Source organism: Prunus avium, chromosome 1 (assembly GCF_965620075.1).
Source record: "Prunus avium chromosome 1, drPruAviu1.hap1.1, whole genome shotgun sequence".
Classification (NCBI taxonomy): Eukaryota; Viridiplantae; Streptophyta; class Magnoliopsida; order Rosales; family Rosaceae; genus Prunus; species Prunus avium.
In genome coordinates this window covers 56342739-56366477 of record NC_142284.1, presented here as the reverse complement: position 1 = coordinate 56366477, position 23739 = coordinate 56342739, and the positions used below count along the sequence as shown (strand labels likewise).

General features: G+C 38.3%; 3 protein-coding genes across 3 annotated transcripts; all 3 read left to right on the top strand.

Annotated features, from left to right (window-relative positions):
- The first annotated feature begins 14796 nt into the window (after nucleotides 1-14796).
- Nucleotides 14797-15390, top strand: LOC148298059 (MDIS1-interacting receptor like kinase 2-like). The gene has a single exon (XM_088251743.1). The coding sequence runs from the start codon at nucleotides 14797-14799 to the stop codon at nucleotides 15388-15390; it is 594 nt and encodes a 197-aa protein (XP_088107869.1).
- A 117-nt stretch (nucleotides 15391-15507) lies between these two features.
- Nucleotides 15508-18517, top strand: LOC148298058 (uncharacterized). The gene is made up of 3 exons (XM_088249613.1): nucleotides 15508-16689; nucleotides 17850-18194; nucleotides 18399-18517. Exons 1-3 carry the CDS (start codon nucleotides 15921-15923, stop codon nucleotides 18515-18517), a joined length of 1233 nt encoding a protein of 410 aa, XP_088105739.1. The 5' UTR covers nucleotides 15508-15920.
- Nucleotides 17672-19990, top strand: LOC110759573 (putative leucine-rich repeat receptor-like protein kinase At1g35710). Its single transcript, XM_021961653.2, has 2 exons — nucleotides 17672-19046; nucleotides 19440-19990. Exons 1-2 carry the CDS (start codon nucleotides 18875-18877, stop codon nucleotides 19832-19834), a joined length of 567 nt encoding a protein of 188 aa, XP_021817345.2. The 5' UTR covers nucleotides 17672-18874; the 3' UTR covers nucleotides 19835-19990.
- The last annotated feature ends 3749 nt before the right edge of the window (nucleotides 19991-23739 follow it).

The following is a 23739-nucleotide window of genomic DNA, read 5'->3' as shown; positions in this document are numbered from 1 at the left end:
ATTTTATATTTCAGACAAAATGGACATGCCCGATGTAGTGCCCGATTTGGGTACCGTAGCAATTGTTCTTGCCCGATATTGATAGAAATGAAAGCACTGGCTCATATCGAGCTCAGCTATACACATCCATATTCATATCAAAAAACGGTTACATCCAGATCAGTACAAAATTGATCTGCCAATGTGTGTATGACACTTGGCAATTTCCTACAGGCCTTTTAGCCACAAAATTCCATCAAGCGTAAAAGGGACTTTAAGCTGTTACTTAATCACAATCAGCTGTAAAACTGTAAAACTGTAAATGTAAAACTGTAAAACCAAGTTACACATCAACAGTAAGCATCTCTACTTGGGTCGATTATTTCACTTTCTTTTCTTTCTTAACTTTGTCGCTTCACATCTCTGCTTGCTGCAAAACCCTCTCAAAGCCTTTCCATTTTTAAGGGCTTCTGGTAATCTGAGGTGAAATGTTAAAGTGTGTGTTGGTGTATCGGTTAAAAACTCTAGATATATTGATGGGTTTTTGATAATCTGAGATTGGCTTGTGTGGATTTGTGAATTGTAGGGTTTAGGAAGTTAATTGTAGGTTTATGCATTGTAAAATTCCTATTTCTGAATTGTTATCTGGATTAGGTTCTGGGCTGCTCTCTGGGCTTCGGTTTCTAATGATTTCAAGTATCTTGGAAAAATTTGGTGCAGTGGTATAGAAAAAGGGTTGAAAACAATAAAATTTTGCATCTACTATGTCTCTTTATATCTAAATGCAGACCCTAATTCTTCTTATTATGTTTTTCTTCTTTTTGTTCTCACTTGATCTGCTGAGGTCTGGTTGCATATTTCACCATTCATTGACTCTCTTAACATAAAAATTGATTCTTTCTTATGAATTCTGTTTTTGCATCCCAAATTTTCAATCTCTGCATCATAAGCCTAATTGGATTTGAACTTTAAATTTCAATTTGCTTTGTGGCTAATCCACTTCTTGTTGATACCCATGTCCTTGACCACCTATATCTATGCCTCTTTCATTAGTTTAAATTCCATTAGGTTGAATATAATTACAAGCTATCTACTTTTATGACAATAAAGTTTTATCAGTTTTGTTATTCATATAAACGATTCCTAAATGTTCTGCCTACTTGGTATATATTTGTACTTTTTTGACAGGGCTTATTTCTTTAAGAGTTTAATTTCATCTATAAGAAATTTATACACTTGAAATCTTTTATTTATCTGAACCTCAATTCAATTTGCAGGAAATTCAAAAGAGGGTATTTCTGTGTTAGCCACTCCCTTTTGTTTTAAGTTTGGACTAGCTAGCTATTGATTTGAAAGAATTAATCATCTACAGGTTTGCCTCTTTTTTTTTTCTTTTTTTTCGTTTCTTTCCTCCAAAATGCCCCATTAGCTTATCAATGTGCCTTCAATAAAAGATGTAGAATTTTTGGTAACTGAGTATATAGCACCCTATTGAAGACTACAAAATATCTCAATGTAATTGTGCTCCTTCCACTCAGTTTTGCACAACCACCAGAATTGCAAATTGCTGACTTTTTCAAATTTTACGATCTGGTGAGCAGAGTACAGCAGGCTCTGAAAGCTGGGTTTCGGCATCCAATTTTCGACGTCATTATTCCTTAAGCCAAATATGTGATCAACCCTGTTGTGAAATTATTGCAAGCGCACAATTCGCACAAGTAATATAGAAATAAGTAGAGTATCGTTCCCACGAAGACTGTAATTTCCTATTAATTACCAATTATGATTAATTCAAAAGTTTATCTGAACAATTGATTAAGAAGATTGATTGATTTAAGTAACCTAAAACAATTATGAAAAATAGCAATTTAATTAATGATAGAAAATTAAGATGATGAGACACTAGAGCATCCGATTTCACCATAACCAATTCCACTTAATTCTTATAGCCAATTAACCCTAATTACTATCCATGTTGACAGTTGGTTTCTCCTAATTCATTCGATATCCCCTCTCGGGCTCAACCAAAAGTATTCTTAATTAACAACCCATTCTCTCTCGAGCAACAGATTTAGAAAATCAAGAACCCATTAAGTTCTATGAGAATCTGCAAGAAAACTGCATGAGTCATGTTAGTCCCTCTCGGGCACTCATTCAAGACATGGTATTTGTTACGAGAAGCAAACACCAAACATCTCCTCTCGGTCTCCGCTTGGATCATCAAATCAATTAAATATTGGCCAGATATTCAAAGCATTAAGAACAGTAACAAATACTCAACATGGAATAGTAATAAGAAATTAATATAACTATAAAAATTAAGTATTCATGGTTAGGCTACATCGTAGCCCTAGCAAGAAAAATTAGTTCATGGCAAAAGAAAAGATAAACAAGAGAATTGTTGTCATAAAACCGATTTGGCAGATGGACTTGATCTTCGGAGTCTCCACAGGAACACCTTCGAAAGCTCCTCAAGTAGTGCAGCAGCAAATCCTTGGCTCTCTCTGATGTTTCTCTGGGTGTATGAAAGTTGGTGGAAAAGTATGGTGGAAAAGATGATCCTCTGAAGAGATGGTAGGGTGATCTTATATATTGTAAAACAACTAAACCCTACTCTTAAAAGGTCTGGAAAAACTCTCCTAAAGCAAAACGAAATCCCAAACAATTAAGGAAACAAATTAGGAAAGAATCCTTCTTTGACTTGGAAACACGTCAGCCATCTTGCACGCACGTTTTGGGGTCGTTCCACTTCCTAGAAAATTCTGGAAAAATATCAGAAACGTATCTTTATCTCTAAGCTTTCCAAGCATATATTACACGCCACTAGGAAAAATCGGAAAGGTCTTCAAATCTTCAATCTTCAACAGCAGTGCAGTTCTGACGGGATTTCAACTTAGGCTGTCTTGACTTGCAAGTCTGGAGCATTTGGCTTGGCAGAAAATTATGAAACTTTGATACAATGATCTTCAATGTCTTAGCTTTCTTCTCCAATTGGCCTTGTGCTAAAATTCATTCGAAAAGTCAATTTTCAGTTGAAATCCTTCCAAGAGCGCAGAATCGCAGAAAATAAGGAAAGTAAGGTAATAATGCTCTTTTTAATTAACTTTCCCTACAAAAACCAAATAAAAGAGGTATAAAAATATAGGAAATAATACACTTATCAAACCCTACATAAGAGGTGCATGCTCTCTTATGTTATTCTTCATTTTTCAACTATTTGTTTGTCATTTTGTTTTTGTTTATAATCTGTTGCTTGTATATGAGGTGCATGCTCCCTTATGTTACCTGCTCACATAATCTATTGCTTGTATCTACCTTTTTGCTTTCCTTTACCTAGACATTTGTCTGCACTTCTCTTATGTTTTCTTTTAAGATAAAAAAGGTTCTTGTGAGAGGAACTGTAGTTCCTGTAGAAAGTTTTGGCCATTGCCCTTTAAAGAAAATTTTTGTTTTCTGTTACAAGATCAGATGCCTATGCAATCCGCGAGACACAAATTTGAATTCCTTCATACAATACCAATTTCAAAGTTAGAAACTAAATGATTCCAATTGCGAATGTCAAAATTTGGGCTCAAGTGTTAAAATATGAACAAACGTTGGAGAGTCACAGAGTTTGTATTTGCTAATTTGTTTTTTTTTTCTTTTTAAAATGTTCACAGGTGGACTTGGACCTTGAAAATTATGAGCGATTTGTAGAGCGTTGTGAACAACGTCAAGTTATCCAAGCAGTGGTGGAGAGGCGCAAACACTGTTCGGTTCATTTTTACACATGATTTTTCATGTTATTCACCCACTATTTTGAGTTAGTTCTTGACATTTTATAGCTTTTTACTTCCTTTTTGTGTTTTGTTAGATTTTACCTTGGTTGGAATGAAAATGAGCTAAAAGTGCATTATTGGTTATAAACTTTGTTTTTGTTCATTTTCGTAGGTCAACTTTTTGGCCTGGGATCAACATGCTCTGGTGCTCGGATGAGGTCATGATCTTCATGAGACTTGTTCCAATGGATGTTAACTACACCATATCCAAATTTGAGCTCCATTGAACAAGTATTGCCTATCCAACCAATCCAGCATGTTACCACAGCTCTGGAAATCCGGATTTGGCCAGCTTTTACCTCCATTGTGTCATCTTGATTATTCTTGTTACCATAACACTTGGTAACAAGAATTTACCTTAGTAGATGAGATATTTTCTGAAGCATTTGGCATCTTTGTGAGGACAAGGCTTCATCATTTGCAAGGGGACAAGAAGACAATGGGTGAAGACTTTGCATTAGAATACTAAAAGTAAAAGCTGGAAAGGAGGAGAGAGGGAAGCACAAGGAAGTGCAATCTGATATTGGAGAGGCTTTTCAACGGGGGTATTGGATTCATTACATCATTCTACACATTGAGAGAGATTTTGGAGCTGGAGATGAAGCTTGGAGCTAGGGAGCTCAAGGAGGAAGACAAGGGCAACAAAGCAAGAAGTGGAAGAGATTTCCACCATTGAAGACCTTGAGCTCCCATGTTCACAAAATCTGTAACTTCTTTCTAGTTTTGTTTTGAGTTTGTATTTGAAATAAGTATGAGGAACTAAACTCCATAGCTAGGGCTTAGGTTGAAGCCCTAAACATGAATACCTTATTGTTTTGATGCTTTGAGTGTATGAATTTCTGGATATTGTTGATGAATTCCGATTCACCAAATTAATCTATCCTTGATGTATGTTCTTCTTTGATTGATCACCTTTGAAAGCATGCTTCTTGAGGTTGTTGGGATTATGTGTATCTTCATGTTATCCTAAGCAATAAATGGGTGAAGTAAGAATCATCCATGTGAATTGGTTTCTTGAATACCTAATGTAAACACCATGCTATTAGGATTCTTGTGATGTTCATATTCTCTTTTAACTTAATGGGTTTTTCTTGTAATTGAATCAAAGTACTAAGCACACCTAGATTCGATTATAGGGAAGACACAAGTATTGTAGCACTCGTACTGCACTTTACGTACATTAGAGAGAATCAATGCGTCTTGAGCCACTCGTACTGGTCTTGATTGCGAACATCTTCAACAACACGTTTAGAGTTCATCACTTGAGTATTCATGAACATAGGTAGAATTGTTTAGGGTGGATTCCGAAACCCTAGTGTTTGTTACATCTTGATTCCACTCTTTGATAATTCATCTCTGCCTTTCTTATTCAATTTTAAAGTCCATTTACTTTCATGCAATAGAAATAGGTCACTTCAAACAAATCAAAACCCCCCCCCCCCCAATGTGTGTGTGAGTTGCGTGTTTGACACGTTACATGTCTTTGTTACTGAATTTTATTTCTTTCTGTAATTGTTTTGGACTTTTGGTCCGCGTGTGTTCTTGAATTTTCTGTGCTGAATCCAACCGTATAAAGAACGTGAAATTTGGATAAACGGTTGGAAAGTTATAGGCAAAACACTGGACAGAGGTTGAAACTGAAAAACAGAGAAAACGAATCTGCCCAAAAACGACCGGTCGCTTTTACCTGACGACCGGTCGCTTTTCACGTCAAAATTTGAGTTTCGACTCTGCCCAAAAACGACCGGTCGCTTTTGCCTCACGACCGGTCGCTTTAGCACTGTTCATAGGTGATAAAAGGGTGATAAAAAGTGCTGTTTGTGTTTTTCTTTAGTTTTCTTGTGTTGTTTCATTTCTTTTACACTTCTTTACTCATTTCTAGTTTCCCTCTTTCATTTGTGCATTTGTGGTGTGTTAATTAAGTGTTCTCTTTGTACTCGAATTAGAACTTATAGGAAACCGACAAGTTCTTCGTGGGATCGACCCGGTACTTACATAATCTATACTTCGATAGATTCGTGCACTTGCGGGTATTTTTAATTGGTTGTTTGCACATTAATTTGTGTCCTTTTAGGAATGCAACAAACACCTTGAGGAGAAGCAACAAAAAAAGAAGTTTGATTACTATTTCAGTCTAGAATTGTTTCCTATTAACTTAATGTTTATACATGTGAATAAGAGAAAAAATTGCTATTTAATTAGGTAAAAAAACAGGTGCACACTAATGCCGATAGAATAGTGATAATATGGCGGGAATTGTTTTGTCTCTATGGCAACTCTATAGCGTTTAGCTACAAATTCTCTCTCTAAAAGAATACGATAGCGAGAAAGGGATTCCTCACTGTAACACGCATTCAGCGACAAATTGTATATTTTGATAAAGGTATTAATTTCCATGTTTAACAAATTGTATAGCTTGATTCTTCTCAGGAGCTCCCATCTCTTTAGTCATTGCATCAGCCCATTTAAGGCCATATTATAAATAATAATAAAAAAACAAAAATAGAAACAAAAACAAAAAAGAAGAAGAAAGAAATGAAGCGGTTGCTGAAGATGAAAACAAACAACCAGAACCAAACCTTAAGGCTTGACTCGAGCTCTTAGGCGCCTCGAGTCAAGTGCCAGGCTCCTCGCTGGGCGGGATGGGATCTTGGGTGGTATCAAGTTAGTTATCAGTATCAAAGCAAGGCTTGGACTGGACTTCTTTAGTCAAAGGCGTGCTATGCTATGCTTTGTCTTCCTCTTTTTCTTTTTTATATATATGTTTTTATTTGTGGTTTGGTCTAAAACGACATTGTTTTAGCCAGAATTTCTTAAAAATAAAATATAGCGCACCCAAGAAAAGAACTCAGCCTTTTGAGGCATTTTCACAAACATTTGATCCTAAGGTCGTCTCACCCATCTCTTTTTCAGTCTCATATTCCCTACTAACCTCACTTTCCTCTAGAGGAGTAGGTGGAATAGGTGGCTGACTTGCAACCACATGAGAATTTTCCTCTTGTGACTGAGAATCAAGGTTGGGGTTGAGGGTTTGCCCCTCGGCTTGTTGGCTAAGAACTTGCTCTTCGATCGCATGTCGCAAGGAGATTTCACGCAAATGTTGGATCGAAAGTTCGTTGGAAACTGCCATCTCCATAAATAAATCTTTCACTTTAGATATTTCCTTTATGAAATTTTGATGTTCTTTGTCCATGCGGTCAACATATGGCCTCTCACTTATGCTAAGAACATTTTGGCCATCATAGCCATTAGGATGATTCGTTTGGTGGGAGCCATAACTAGGTTGATCATAAATATTGGCCGGATTATTTTGGTCATCTGGGTAAGTATTGCCCTCTGGCGACTTGATTGTACTGGCCATTATAGCCATGTTGGCCATACACATAATTTTGATATATCATATTATTTTGGCCATGATTGTTGTTTCCGCCATGTTGGCCATTGAATTGGCTACCAGAGCTATATTGATATGTAGAATCGTATTGGCTGCTATAACCACCGTGATTGGTTTGACCACCAAAGCCATTTTGATCATTCGAGCCATTTTGGTTCATAAGATCATATCTGCCAATATAGTTGTGCCCGCCATATTGGTCACCAAATCCTCCAACATAGTTGTGCCTGCCATATTGGCCACTAAATTGACTACTTAAGCCATATTGGTTGTTAGGCCCACCTTGAAGGGTAAAATTATACTGACTATAGTATTGGCCGATGGATTGGCTATTCGAGCCATAAGAATCATAGCCGTTGTAGTTCATCGGCTGATAGGAAAGTTGCCATTCCTTTCGGTCGCTCATAGAGTGTGTCCCACCGAGCATGCCAAATTATGTTTCCCTCGTTTTGGCCGGGTAGGCTGACGGAAGGAACTTTTGGTCCTTCTTCTTTTTTGAGTGCAGGGTGTGCCACCACCAAGCCCCGAATTTGGACTTGAATGGAATGTGAGTAGATGGATGTGTTGCGTCCGAGATCTGACTTTAATCAAATGATTGTTCGGCCGAGCAAGGAACCTTCTCACGGCCTAGGTTCTTTCACTACCTCGGGGGTTAAGGCTTAATGAAATGAAGAATAAGTGCGTAAAGTAAATATGCTTAAACTTAAATATAATTTAAAGACAAATGCGTAAAGTAAAGTGCGAAAGATAAATAACGTAAAGACGAGAATTAAAGTGCGATAAAATGAATCAAAGCAATAAATAAAGCAAGAACAAAATGAAAGCGATAAGAACGATAAAGTAAAATGAACTTGAAATTAAACTTAATTGAAGTGCGATAACAATGAAAAGCAAAGCAATGGAAATAAACTTGAATCTAAATGACAAGAAATATAACTTGAACAAGAATTGAAACTTACACTAGAAAAAGGAAGAACTTGCTACACTAGGTGCTTGAAAATAAAAAGTCTAGGAAAAGAAAAGTGCGAGACGAAAGATAGGTTTGTCTGTCAGATGTTGTGTCTTCTGCCTTCGTTTGGTGAAGTTTATATAGGGTGTCCATTGGCCCATGGGCTGGCCATTGAATGGCCAAAGCCAACTCTTTTAAAATTCTTTCCTTTCGAGGCCCCCTAAATTCATGGATCACATCGGCGGAGATATTATGGTTGCTTGATTTTCTCTCGTTTTGGAAAATTCCGAATCGTCATCAACCTCCTTGATTTCTTTCCATGTGAGGCCTTCGTCACGTGCACACTAACCTCAAGGAATCTTGGACGCAAATCCGTAGCTTGGGCTTGGACCTCCGAGATTTCATCTTGACAACTGGTAGAACCTCGTGCCCTTTGAGTTTTTAGAATTCTAGAGTTGCCTGACCATCCGCCAAGGTGCGTGGTATGGGAACTCCAAATATTTTGATGTTAGGCTTGGCCCCATGTTGGACTATCTTTGAGTTCTCAAAATATTCGAATATTGGGAACTCGGCGGACATACCTCCCACTGGACTTCAACTCCCTCAACGGAAATACCTCCAGCCGAACTTCAACTCCCTTGGCCCAACTTTGCTTACCCAAGTGTTGCGAGAAGGGCGCTTGGGTGCACAAGGAGAAAATCCGCCCCAGCCCAACTTTTTGTAATAGGAGTGGCCGACCAATGTATTTAAGGAGTGTCTGGCCCAACTTTTTGAGAAGTGTTCGGCCACTTTTGCAAAAAAAAAACCCTTCAGCCCAATTTGCAAAGAACCTAAATACTCCAGCCGCTATATCTGTAGCTCCAAACCAAAACACCAAGCAGTGTATCGATCCCCCCCCCCCCAAGCTATATCGTGCCTTCCAGCAACATCCTGGCCGTGACTTCTACCAAATTCAAATAAAAACCCGGCCCCTTCGAACAAGGCCTGGCCGCAAAAACCCAATAGTTCCGGCCGTGCCCAGCTTCATCCGATAGCTGCCCAACTTGATCCGGCCGTGCCCAGACGCATCTCTTTGCCCAGCTCTGCGATTTGAAACCCCGGCTGCGACTCCCCCAAAACCTGGCCGCATCTTTCAGCTGTGTGGTCCGGCTGCACTCTCCAGCCAAGCTTGAACGCAGCCCGGCCCATTCTTTCAGCCACATAGCCTGGCCCATTCTCCTAGCCACGTAGCCCGGCCGCATATTAGTAATTCAATACTCGGCCGCATATTCTCCAAATCTCAAGCCATTACGGCTGTTTGTGCCTAATAAATCACGGTCGTAAAAATGACCGAAGGAGTTTCCGCTCGGCCCTAGCACCTATTCATGAACTGGAATGTGGCGTTTTGTCTTCCCAGAGACAAAGGAAAAGCTGCAAAGGCATATTCATCTCGGCCTCGACCGCGACATTATGGGCCGAGGCCGAAGGACGAAAGAAACACGGCCAAAGATATTGGAGTCAAATCACCACGTGGCAGCAGGGTCTCACGCTTCATTTAATGAAGTAACGCCTCTGACTAGCAAACCCACTAGCCGCAAGAAGGCATTTAATGCACGAGGGAAGAAGGGAAGTGACTAAAGTAAGGATTTGGTGATAAAAATCAGAGTAGTTAGGCGCAAACATTCTTACAAATATTCTTACAACTTAAGGTCAGATCACCACCCACCAGACGAGGGCATTAAATGCGTCCCCACGGCCAGAGGCGCAGAACCCACGATCAGGGCGGCGGCCGAGATTTACCAGGATTTACGGGGTCACACCACCATGCTTCACGATCCCAAATGTCAATTGGACTACCCACTTGCTCTCATCAGGCTCCATCATGCAGATTTTCAGCCTCGATTACTCCTCTAGAGCTCTTCCTATAAATACCAAGCTCAAGCTACATTCAAATGGTTCAAACACCAAACCAAAAGCCTCTCACGGAGCAAATTATATTTTCCTGTAATGCACTTTCAATACCTTAACTTGCTTTCCTAGGACTAGTGATAGATTGTAAGGAAAATCCATTCATCAATATATCATACGACCCTTGATTTTCAAGGCACCGGAGCACCATCTCTGTTACGCTCTCATTCACCCCATATATCATACGACCGTCGCTCTCTGAGCAACGCGCCGGAGCACCGCCCAAAACCCACCATCAACACCACCACTAAACGGCCTTATAGCTCAGGCTGTGAACCTGACGGTTGAGATCAGTTCCTCTCTCGGCCACAATCGTTTGATTAGAAGTCAGACTCAAAACAGGCGCACCACTTAAATCATTCTATCCAAACCACATCACCATCTCGACGCACGGTAGACCGTGCTGGTATGCCCGCGCACAACCGCACCGCATCCAAAAGAAGGACGTCACGTGTTAACGCATATCCCCTCGGCCTGGAGCACCAGGCCGTGAGATTTGCGCCGCCAACACCGACCGCAATAGAGTGTAGCCCAGCCGCTCGTGTTTTCGATAAGTGCCCGAGTTGGGTGAATTTTCACCACCCCCAAACAATCGGCCAAGTAAGGAACCTCCTATTGGCCTAGGTTCTTTCACTTCCTCGGAATCAATGATGGTTAGGTCTCGTATGGATATTTTTAGTATTTTTTGGGATTTAATGATAAAGACGCAAATTAAATTAAGAAGGGATTAAACTAAATAACAAGAAAGTAAATGTAAAAATAAGATCGAAGCAACAATAAACATAACTTTAAGTAAGAATGAAACAAGAACGATGTAAATGACAAAGGCAATAAAATAAATAAATCTAAAATTAAATTAAACTTAAAGTAAATTCGATAACAAAAAGTAAAGCAATAAACTTGAATCTTAAAACAACCTAAAGCAATAATTCTTCTTCATCTATTCATTAAAAGTCACTTTTGGTCCCTGTAGTTTGGCACTTTTACCACTTTGGTCCCTGTCATTTCAATTTGATCAATTTTGTCCCTGTAGTTTCAATTTGAAGCAATTTAAGGACAATCCTCAATTTCTGTCAAATTTTTTTAACTTCTGTTAGTTATGGAGGGATAATTCGGTCAAAAAAAATTATTTCATTTTAAAATAAACATTAAAGACAAATAAATAAATAAAAATCTACAAATTGAAAAAAAATAACGACAATTCCACCCCATTGCAACCTCACCAAACGCCAAAACTTTAAAACAAAAAAAAAAAATAACAAGAACAAATATATCTTAAAGAATAAAATAACAAAAAAATAAAAAATAAATAAAAACTAGAACCAGAACAGTCGAACCAAACCCAGAAAAAGGCAACCCCATCTCATCTTCCCCAACCTCCCCTTCCCCATACCCAACTGCGATGCTCAGCGGCAGCGGAAACCCATGCACCCTGTCTTACCCGATGACTGCCACAGCGACTGCGACTCCTCGTCCTCCGTCGTCGACGACGGCGATGATTGCGTCATGACGTCGTCGTTTCAGAGAATCTCTCCTTTGCTGTTCGATCACAACCTGTCGCCGCCCCCCATGATGGACGACCTTGATATTTCAAATTCAGTGAGGTTTGTGGTGATGATCATTCAATCCACCCCTTTGTGCCTCTAATTATACCGTATGGATCTCCAGAATGCTCCCCCTTTTTCCTTCTTTTTTTTTCTGCCCTTATTTTCTAAGGAAGATCCACCCCTTTATTCAAATCTGGTACTTGGTGGTTGAGAAGAATTTGAGTTTTTTCTTTTTTGTTTCTTCTTGTTTTGTTTTAATTCTACCTTGTTAGAATATTATGGTGTAGAAATAGCATCTGGGTTTTCATCTTCAACTTGATGGGTTTTGGAGGAATATTCTCTGTATTGTGGAAGGTAATATTAGACATTGTTTACCCAACACTAGATCTAATCTGGGGTTTTGCTCTCTTGATCGGAATTGGGTTTGGCTGGGTTTGCTATTTTTTTATTTATTATTTTTGAAATTTTTTATTTATTTATTTGTCTTTAATATTTATTTTAAAATGAAATAATTTTTTTGACCGAATTACCCCTCCACAACTAACAGAAGTTAAAAATATTTGACAGAAATTAAGGATTGTCCTTAAATTGCTTCAAATTGAAACTACAGGGATAAAATTGACCAAATTAAAACCACAGGGACCAAAGTGGTAAAAGTGTCAAACTACAGGGACCAAAACTGACCTTTTGCCAAAAAAATATATATTGTAGGGTGAACTTGAATATTTACAGGGTTTAATTAAAACATCTATAAATATATGATAGAAATCGTGTTCTTGACTCATGGGTCGTAATAATAGGAAGGAGAAAACGGCATTCAAGTAACAACCTCATTTCACTAAAGTTTAGCGACAACATGCAAACTTTCCAATTTTAACAGACAAAGACTTTGACTGAAGATATGTATGCTTCTTTCCTATTTTTCAACGTGTCAGGATTCTAATATTTTCTTGTTAGAGAAACTTTATTGAGACCCAACAATCCAAATAAGAAAAAATAAAAATGTACAAAGCTATAAAAAATAACATTACAGATAGCGCAACAACCTCAACCCCGGTTGTTGAAATCCCTCCGAACTTGTACCTAATTTTTATTTTGCTTCATAATTATTTTATTTTGAAAATTAAGGATACAAACTTTCGTCATTTTAAAATGACTGACCAGAACTTGAAAACAATCCAAGCCATGTTAACACTAGATCTATGCATAATATTACTCGAATGTACCCACACACAAAAAAAAAAAAAAATGTTATTTTTCTCTCTGTTTGATTTGTCAGAGCTAGGTAGTTTGGTGGTCCAAGCTCACAAAAATGTAAAACATAGTGAGAAACAATATTCCGAACAGCAAAGAAAGTGTTTTCTCTATTTTTATTATAATTATTTTATTTTTTGTGTATATGTTTTCTGTTATTTTATTTTTCAGTTTTTAATTATTTATAAGATACAAATTGAACAATTTGCCCTCATAGTGCCCACATGGTATCTTTTAACTGTAAAATAGTTGGAATGTATGTAAGCAAATTTAGCACTAGGGGGGAGATTGACTAAAAACAAATGTTTGTATCCTGAATTTTCTCAAATAAAAAATAATGGGCAAAATGAAAGTTATGTACAAGTTAAGGGGATTTTCAAAACTTTAGCCTCTTTTTTTTTTTCCACCCCAAATAACCCATTTTTTAAATAAAAAAATCTGAAGAATTAGCTTTCATTCAACTACAAAGCAAGCAAGCTAATAAATAACCGATGTATTTTGTGTTGATAAATTAAAAAATTAAGTTGACTATTAATTTGAGGTCTAAAAATCAGTTCTCTGCATGTGTTCTCACACAACTTAATCAAGAGCACAAGGAACACGCTCTCAAAGACTTTTCAATAAAAGTTATGTACAAGTTCAAGGGGAATTTCAAAACTTCAGCCTCTTTTTTTTTTTACACCCAAAATAACCGATTTTTTGAAAAAAAAAAAAATCTGAAGAAATAGCTTTCATTCGACTATGTACAAAGCAAGCAAGCTAATAAATAACCGATGAATTCGTGAATCACCTCTGTATTTTGTGTTGATAAATTAAAAAATTAAGTTGGCATCCATTTCATTTCATTAATTCAGTCCAGAAAATGCAAAACTGACATTTAACTATAACTATAAAGAACGAGAGACAAAGACTCTGACTCCAGCCATTGTAACAACAACCACTGAGACAAAGACTTTATTACAATCCTAACAATGGCAGCAAGCTCACTCAAGCATTCAGGTGGGTGGGACACATCTAAACCCCTATGTCATGCATATGGTTATCTCTCACCTTCGTCAATTTCATTTCATTATTTCATCCAGAAAATACAAAATTGGCATGTAAATTTAGAGAATGAAAGACTGAGACCTTAAACCAAGGTGGTTGGTGTGAGTGGTTCGGCACTCTCATTCCTTAAGAGAGGTCAGGGGTTCGATCCCTGCTCTCATACGGAGTCACCACTTTGGCCAACACTTTACCCCTTATGGGCCGACCCGGTGTGAGTGGGGATTAGTCTGGGTTGTGGTTAAGGCTTAAAGGTGCCACCCATAATTGGGGCCCATCCAAGACCACCTCATGGTTTAGACCAAAAAAAAAAAAGACTGAGACCTTCACTCAAAAGAAAACTGAATGGCGTGGATGAAATTGCATTGACGAGTTATTCCTCTACAAATTTGTTGGGGACAGCTGAAGTGGATTAATTTTTCCACTAAAGCAAAGCAAGAAGCATGTTTTGTCTGAATTGTTCTAGTCGTGACAGGACTATACCATTTCCTCTGTCTGGCTAGCGCACTTTCAGGGTTAATCACTTTGAGAAAATGCAAAAGTTGTTTTTTTCAACTTTGAAGAAAAGGAACAAAGAATTTCAGTGTGAAAACCCCAAACCGTTGTTACTTAGAAATGTTTTTCCTTGTGAGAGGGAAAGAAGAAATGAAACCATAATTTCATTGTCCAATGCCATGGTGACATTCAGGTGTGAATTTGAGGTCCAAGAAGACCACGGGTTCTCACACAACTTAATCAAGAGCACAAGGAACACGCTCTCAAACACTTTTCAATGCTCAACTGAACCCCAAAGACTAACCCACACTATATATAAGTAGTAAGGCATGGCCCATACAATATATGTATACCACACAAACAACAACCATGACATCTTCAACTTCCTCTAAACTATGCTTCCTGCCTTATTGCCTTGTCATCTTCTTGTATGTTTCATCACCAAATTGGGTTGCTTTTCCTTATGCTACTTCTACTTATCATACTGAAGCAAAGGCTCTTCTCAAATGGAAAGCCAGCTTATTTCCAAATCAAGCCCTCAACAACCTCACCTGGTACGACCCTCCCACTCATAATATTAATGCCACCAATTCTTCCAGCACCAATCCAAAACCAAGAACAAGCCCATGCACTTGGACTGGTGTTTCATGCAACGCAGTTGGAAGTGTCAGCAAGCTAAACCTTTCCACTTGTGGTATTCAAGGTACGCTACATGAGTTTTCATTCTTGTCCTTCCCTAATCTTGAATATCTTGACCTCAGCTTCAACAAACTCTTTGATGTCATCCCACCTCAAATCAGTAACCTCTCCAAACTCCACCATCTTGATCTCTCTATGAATAAGTTCTCCTGGAGAATCCCACCAGAAATCGGTCTCCTGAGAAATCTTACGTTTCTTGGTCTCTATGAGAATACACTTTTTTGTATAACAATAAACTCAATGGTTCAATTCCAAGATCACTAGGTGATCTAACAAGCCTTACCATTCTTTATCTCTATGGTAATCAACTTTCTGGTTTGATTCCCAAGGAGATAGGGAACTTGAAATCTCTTGTAGATCTAGAGTTGTCCCGCAACAATTTAAGTGGTCTCATCCCTCCAAATATTGGTAACTTAATAAACCTAAACACTTTGTACTTGCATTTTAATCAACTTTCTGGTTTGATTCCCAAGGAGATAGGGAACTTGAAATCTCTTGTACATCTATCGTTGTCCTACAACAATTTAAGTGGTCTCATCCCTCCAAATATTGGTAACTTAATAAACCTAAACACTTTGCACATCTTTTCCAATCAACTTTCTGGTTTGATTCCCAAGGAGATAGGGAACTTGAAATCTCTTGTAGATCTACAATTGTCCCACAACAATTTAAGTGGTCTCATCCCTCCAAATATTGGTAACTTAATAAAGCTAAACTATTTGATCTTGCATTCCAATCAACTTTCTGGTTTGATTCCCAAGGAGATAGGGAACTTGAAATCTCTCGTAGACCTGATGTTGTCCTATAACAATTTAAGTGGTCCCATACCTCCAAATATTTGTAACTTAATAAAGCTAAACACTTTGTGCTTGAATGACAACCAACTTTTTGGTTTGATTCCCATGGAGATAGGGAACTTGAAATCTCTTGTAGATCTAGAGTTGTCTGATAACAATTTTAGCGGTCTCATCCCTCCAAATATTGGTAACTTAAAAAACCTAAACATTTTGTACTTGCATTCCAATCAACTTTTTGGTTTGATTCCTAAGGAGATAGGGAACTTGAAATCTCTTTTAGATCTAGAGTTGTCCTACAACAATTTAAGTGGTCTCATCCCTCCAAATATTTGCCAAGGCGGAAAACTCGTGAACTTTTCAGCAAGCACAAACTATTTGACCGGTCCAATCCCCAAAAGCTTGAAAAACTGCACGAGCTTATTCAGAGTCCATCTTGACCATAACCAATTGACAGGCAATATATCTGAAGACTTCGGTGTTTATCCGAATCTTGATTTTATGACTATAAGCCACAACAACTTCTATGGAGAAATCTCACACACCTGGGGACGATGCCCAAAGCTGACAACCCTACAAATGGCAGGAAACAACCTTACTGGCAGCTGTTTGTGCCTGATAAATCACGGCCATAAGTTGGCCGAGGGGGCCCTTTCTCTCGGCCCTGGCACTTATTCGCAGAAGCTGAAACGCAGCGTTTCGCCAGGGTATTTCGCCTTCCTAAAAATAAAAGAGGAAATGCCAAGGCATGATCATCTCGGCCTCAAGCGTAGGCCGAGGCCGAGGCCGAACAAAATTGCGGCCAAGGCATTAAAGGCAAATCATCATGTGACAGCAGGGTCCCAGGCTTCATTTAATGAAGTAGTGCCTGTTTAATGCAGCAAACCCATTGGCCACAAAGAAGCATTTAATGCATGAGGGAAGGTGGGAAGTGACTGAAGTCAGGATTTGGTGATGAGGATCAGAGTGATTAGACGTGGACATTCTCACAAGAATTCTGACAGCCTGAGATATTGGTTCACCAGCTATCCAGGCCATAAATGCGTCTCCACGGCCAGAGGCTCAAAACCCCACGATCAAGAGCGGCGGCCGAGATTCACCGGGATTTCTGGGGTCTCACCACCATACTTCACGATCCCAAATGTCGATTGGACTGCCCACTTGCGCTAATCAGACTCCACTATGCGTAAATTCAGCCTCGATTACTCATCCAGGGACTCTTCCTATAAATACAAGACTCGAGCTACATTCAAAGGGTTCAACACCAAAACAAAGCCTCCCACGGAGCAACTTATCTTTTCCTATAATGCACTTTCAATATCTTTACTTGCTTTCCTAGGAGTAGTGGTAGATTGTAAGGAAAATCCATTCATCAATATATCATACGACCCTTGATTTTCAAGGCGCCGGAGCACCATCCTTGTTGTTCGTTCACTCACCCCATATATCATACAACCGTCGCTCCCTGAGCAGCGCGCCGGAGCACCGCCCAAAACCCACCACCAACACCATCACTCGACGGCCTTGTAGTTCAGGCCGTGAACCTAACAGCCGAGACCAGTTCCTCTCTCGGCTACAATCGTTTGACTAGGAAGACAGATCAAACAGGCGTACCACTTATCCATCCAACACTCATCAACACATCAACGCACGGTAGACCGTGCTGGCACGCCCGCGCACAACCGCACCGCACCCAAAAGCAGGAAACCCCGTGTTAACGCACATCCCCTCGGCCCGGAACTCCAGGCCGTGAGATTTGCGCGGTAGACAGCAGCATCCCACATGAGATAGGCAACGCAACCCAAATTCATGTGCTCGACCTTTCTTTAAATCACTTAGTTGGGGTGATTCCAAAGGCTTTTGGGAGACTGACATTTTTGGAGAAGTTGATGTTGAATGGAAATAAACTTTCGGGTTGTATACCCTCAGAATTAGGATCATTGAGTGATCTTGAATATCTTGACTTGTCAGCAAACAAATTCAATGAGTCAATTCCGAGCATTCTAGGCTACTTGTTCAGATTGCACTACTTGAATTTGAGCAAAAACGAGTTGGCTCAAGCAATTCCATTGAAGTTGGGGAAGTTAGTTCAATTGAATGACCTAGATTTAAGTCACAACTCACTTGAAGGTAAGATACCATCAGAAATGAGCAACATCCAGAGTTTGGTGACACTTAATCTTTCCCACAACAATCTTTCGGGTTTCATACCAATGAGTTTCGAAGACATGCATGGCTTGTCGTATGTTGACATATCCTACAATCACTTGGAAGGTCCCCTTCCCAACACCCGCGCATTTCAAGAAGCTTCGCCAGAAGCATTAAAAGGGAACAAAGGATTGTGTGGCAAAGTTGGAGCACTGCCACCTTGCAATCAACATGGGACAAAACCTCACCAAAAAAGGGTTTTTGGAATAACATTCTCCCTTCTTGCAGTATTTGTACTTCTATCTGTTTTCTTTACAATTGTCTTTGTAGTGCAAAGGAAGAAGAAGCATCAGGATAAAGAACAAAACAACATGCATGAAGAGATTTCCTTTTCAGTTTTAAATTTTGATGGAAAATCAATGTATGAGGAAATCATAAGAGCAACATAAGATTTTGATTCCATATATTGCATTGGGAAGGGAGGACATGGAAGCGTCTACAGAGTGAATTTGTCATCTGCCAGTGCCAACGTTGTGGCTGTGAAGAAACTTCATCTTGTGTGGGATGGCGTGACAGAATTTCAGAAGGAGTTCTTAAATGAAGTAAGGGCACTCACTGAGATAAGACATCGGAATATTGTGAAGCTCTATGGTTTTTGCGCACATAAACGACACTCGTTTTTGGTGTACGAGTATCTTGAAAGAGGTAGCTTGGCCGCAATCTTGAGCAAAGAGGAAGAGGCTAAAGAGTTAGGGTGGAGCAAAAGGGTGAATATTGTAAAAGGTGTAGCTCATGCCTTGTCTTACATGCACCACGATTGCTTGTCACCAATTGTACATCGTGACATCTCAAGCAAGAACATTTTGTTGGATTCTGAATATGAGGCCTGTGTTTCAGACTTTGGCACTGCTAGGTTTTTAAATCCAGACTCAACTAATTGGACTTCTGCTGCAGGCAAATTTGGCTACATGGCACCAGGTAATTAGTATTGTCATTCTCTGTTTTCTGTGTTTAAAACATTTAAACATTTATTTTTAGACCAATGATTAACATTAACACATTGCACTTGTTTGATTTTGAAAATATAACTATTAGATATTTTTGTCATGAATGGTGATCGAAACTTTTCTTCTTCTTCTTCTTTTTTTGTTGTTTTTTGTTTTCATTAGCCAGGTTTTATTAAATTTGATTTGCGTAAGCTATTTTATTTGGTTTTCAAATAGGACTAAATTTCCTCGAAATTGTAGGTTGTGTGTTTCAATGAATTATTAGTTTGATTGGGAAATTGTCACTTCCTCGCATAATTGTCTCTTGTACATGTGTACAATTGATGCATGATAAAATTTCTTCTCTGAGTTTTTTTCTAAGCAGAGCTTGCATATACGATGGAAGTGAACGAGAAGTGCGATGTTTTTAGCTTTGGAGTTGTCACACTGGAAGTAATTATGGGAAGCCATCCAGGAGATGCTTTCTCATCTTTATCATCTGGGGCGTCATCGTCGTCCTCATCTGCATCACCAGCCCCTGAAATGCCAATTTCGGATGTTCTGGACCAGCGCATCTTGCCACCCTCAAATCAAGAAGCAGGGGAGGTGGTCTCTCTTGTGAAGATAGCATTTGCATCCTTGAATCCCAATCCGCAGTGTCGTCCAACAATGAAGAAAGTTTCTCAGCTCCTCTCATCAACTCAGAGGCTACATTTGTCAAAGCCATTGCATATGACAACATGTGGTGAATTGCTTGCTCCTGATGGTTTGACTTCCTGATGAGGAGATGTGCTGCTTTTCTATATTTCACTTCGTTCGTGTCTGCCTTTATCTAATTCTTCTTAAATGTTTGGTATTTCGAAATGTTTTTCCTTATGAAATGTATGTCTCACGTTGCCACCTAAAGTATTATGAATATTAGTGAATGCCACCCAAATTGCAACAAAATCATAACTTAGAGGACAATTAATGTGATGAATCAATATTATCTTGGAGGTACACATTGAGACACGACACAACATTCGGTTAATGTTTGGATGGCTAATCGATATATATAATGGTGTATTTCCTCTTTTTTTTTCCTTTGATGGTCCAAACTCAAAACAACATAGAAAAATAAAATTTTGATTTGCAATAAGTTCTGCTTTTTTCGTGGAAGGCTCATGATTTGCTTTTGACTTGGAGATAAGCAGCCAAAGAAATGGAATAGGAAATTGGACTAAAATGTATACCGGGACATATCAAGCAAGAACATTTTCCTGGACTAAAATGATTTGCTTTTGCTTGCTCTGGATGGTTCAACGACCTGACAAGAGAATATGCTTGTTTTCTAGATTTCAGTTTATGTGTCTGCCTGCGTTATTCAAATTATTTTTAAATGCGTTGCCTTAATATGGTACTCTATCTTATGCCCACTTGTGTGTCTTGGCTCATACTTTAACAAAGGTTTTTCCTTGTGAGAGGGAAAGAAAAAATGAAACAATAATTTCTTCGTACAATGACATGGTTTAACGTGTTGTATGTGTGTGTGTTCGGTTCTTGCCACTGTGAAGGAAGTAAGTCAGTGGGAGTTTTGACTCAAGACACAAAATGCAAAATGCAATTACTTCAACTTCTTCAAAGTTAACAGACAAAGACTTTGACTCAACTGTCTGAAAACCCCAAAGAGTCTTCCCAAATCGTCTTCTAATTATGAAAATAAGATTTTGGAAAGACCTTTCAAGTCTTCCACTCTGAAAACTTGTGGAAAAGAGAGTAGGCCATGATCGCTTGCATGGATTGGTGATATGAGAAATCTTACACGGCAATCTGTTTGGAAATAAACTTTCCGGTGCTATTCCTAAAGAGGTAGGGAACTTAAACTTGATTCAAGTTTAGTTTTTTTTATTTTTTATTAACTTCTTTTAAACTTGATTATGTAAAATGAATGACGTATTTGCTTTTTCTTTCTTCTTTTTTTCTTGATAGTCCAAAATCAAAATGACATGGAAAATGAAATTTGGCATTTGTTTCAGTCTCTGGAACCTGGACTCAACTAATTGGGAAGTCTTCTCTCTTGCTGTGACGATAAATCGTTGGCATAAATAATGTCAATCCACAATCTCGTCAAACAATGAATCAAGTCTCTTAACAAGGGTATTTATTACAGGTAGTGTCTTTAGAATTCTTTTTTTAGTCCTCAAACTTTCAAATCAATCAATATGATCTTTTATATTTTGCTCTACACATCAATTTGGTCTTTATTGTCGCATTCCAACAAAACTTTATTAAAATTGGTCACATATCATCACCTCACCAACTTTAAAGGATATTTCATCAAAATAAAGCTCAATTTAGTCCTAAAACTCAAAATTTTGCTCAACAAAATCATCTACTTTCCATTTAGGATTTCAAATTCAGGTTTCGTCAAGGAGAGTACACAGCCTTGTTGAGCAAAATATGTAATTTTTTACTATGTTTTTCAGGGTTTCAATTCCTTCATGCAAACAAAGTGTTAAGGATCACATTGATTGATTTGAAAGTTTGAAAACTCAAATGAGAACTTTTGAAAAATTTAAGGACCATTCATGTTTGATTTTATTTCAATTTAAGGACATGTCCAAATTTCCTTCCAATTTCTTAATGGAATAAACACGTGTCTCTTACTAAGGGGATATTTTGGATGGAAATTTGGATGTATCCTTGAATTGCGATATAATCAAACTATATGGGTTAAATTGACAAAATTAAAACTACAGGGATCAAAGTGGAAAAACCTGCTAACAACACGGACCAAAAGTGATATTTCCCCTTTTTAAAAAGAATGAATTAGGGTTTAAGTAGTCCGACAACCATTACAGTTGAGAAGGTAGGGTACTTTGGTAGTTCGACAACCATTACGCCCATTTAGTGTGGAATATTCACCTAATCCTCTGAGACATACTCTTGTTTTTTTTTTTTGGGTACTTGTTTGTCACCTTTGTGTAAAAATAAAAAAAATAAAAAAAGCATTTGCTTCATTTTTTATAGTCTTACAAATCTCATTTAGACGGTATGACCCATAAAAATTGTCTTGATCCAATTCAATCCAAATCAAACCACCAAACTGACGCATCCTATACGAAACAATAAGAATACATTTCCAAAAATAAAAGAAGAAAAACAGAGAATATTGAATGATCTTTTCAGTCGTGTGCGTGAGCCCCATGGTGAAGATAAAGTCAATTAATCCTACGCGCAGAGTCATTTTCAGAGAGCAGTAGCCCCACTAGCCCGAAGGAAACCCAAAGTGAAGTGACAGCCACTGCCAGGTCTCTTTGGCCTTCTTGATCATCCATTCACATTACTCAACAACAGTTCAATGTGGGACACATTTAAACCCCTTCTGTCAAGCATACAACAAACCTTCTTTGCTGATCCACCAATAACATCCATTAAGCTCTCACTTCCATCAATTTCATTTCATTAAAAAGATAAGAGACAGAGACTTTGACTGAAGATATGGAGATAATTGTGTCTTTCTTTCCTATATTTCAGTGTGTGGGAGTTCTAATATTTAATACTTAGACAATTTTATTGGAACCTAACAATTTTCATTTCAATATTTTAAGTTCTTTGTAGTGCTAACAATGGCAAGCTCACGCAATAATTATGAGGTTAGGAAATTTTGGAAAACAAGTTTACGAAAGCAAAGCATTAATTTCACATTCCTATTCCTATTCCTATGTATGGTAAATCAAAACAATAAACGAAAATTTTGCGTTTAGTTTTTCTAACACAAATAGTGCCAAGCATGCAGGTGGGACACATGTAGCAAAAAATGCAAACTTAATCCAGAAAATGCATTAATTGACATTGCAACTTTAAAGAATGAGAGACATAGACTTTGACTCAAGTGTATGGAAGACTCCAACCATTGTAAAATTGGAGTAATTTTTGGGTGTTACGGGTACACCACGTGGTTAGTGTACCATCCAATAGACATAGTATGTTGAGCAAATTTAGAGTACACAACTCTAATGTAGAGACTTGTTGGAGACAAAACAAGTAAACAATTTACTTGTATTAGACTCACAAAATATTACAACAAGACAACTCTCAAAGGAAAGACAAATTCTTACAAGGACTCTTTCTCTCTTCACTCACACTTCTCACAAGAACTACTAACTCTCTAGCTCACTCTACTTATTCACACTCTTCTTGTTGACACACTTCTTGATTCTATACAATGCATGGCTTTATGCCTATTTATAGTTGTTCTAGCCGACATAGCTCTCCATTCCATTGCCTTTGCTACATAATTCTTTTACTTTCTAGACTATTCTCCATTCCTAGCCGACATAGCCTATGTAACTTTCTAGAATCAACTACATTAATCTATTACAATACTAGTTACTAGGTCGGTGGAACTTCCTTCACTTTTCCAGATTTTTCTCTACTTATCTAGCTCAAGTATTGACTATCTTCTCTAGGCTTTATTTCCTTGTTGTTTATACTTCTAGAACCTTGTAGAGATTGCTCCTCAAAATGGGTTGAGCTGGGGTTGATACTTTAACACTCCCCCTCAACACCAGTTCACATCCTTCGCATCACATTGAGCTGATGACGAAATCTTTCCAACTTGCTGGTACTCAGACCTTTTGTGAACAAGTCCGCAATTTGATCATCTGTATTGATATGTCTCATCTCAATCTCTTCTTGCAGAA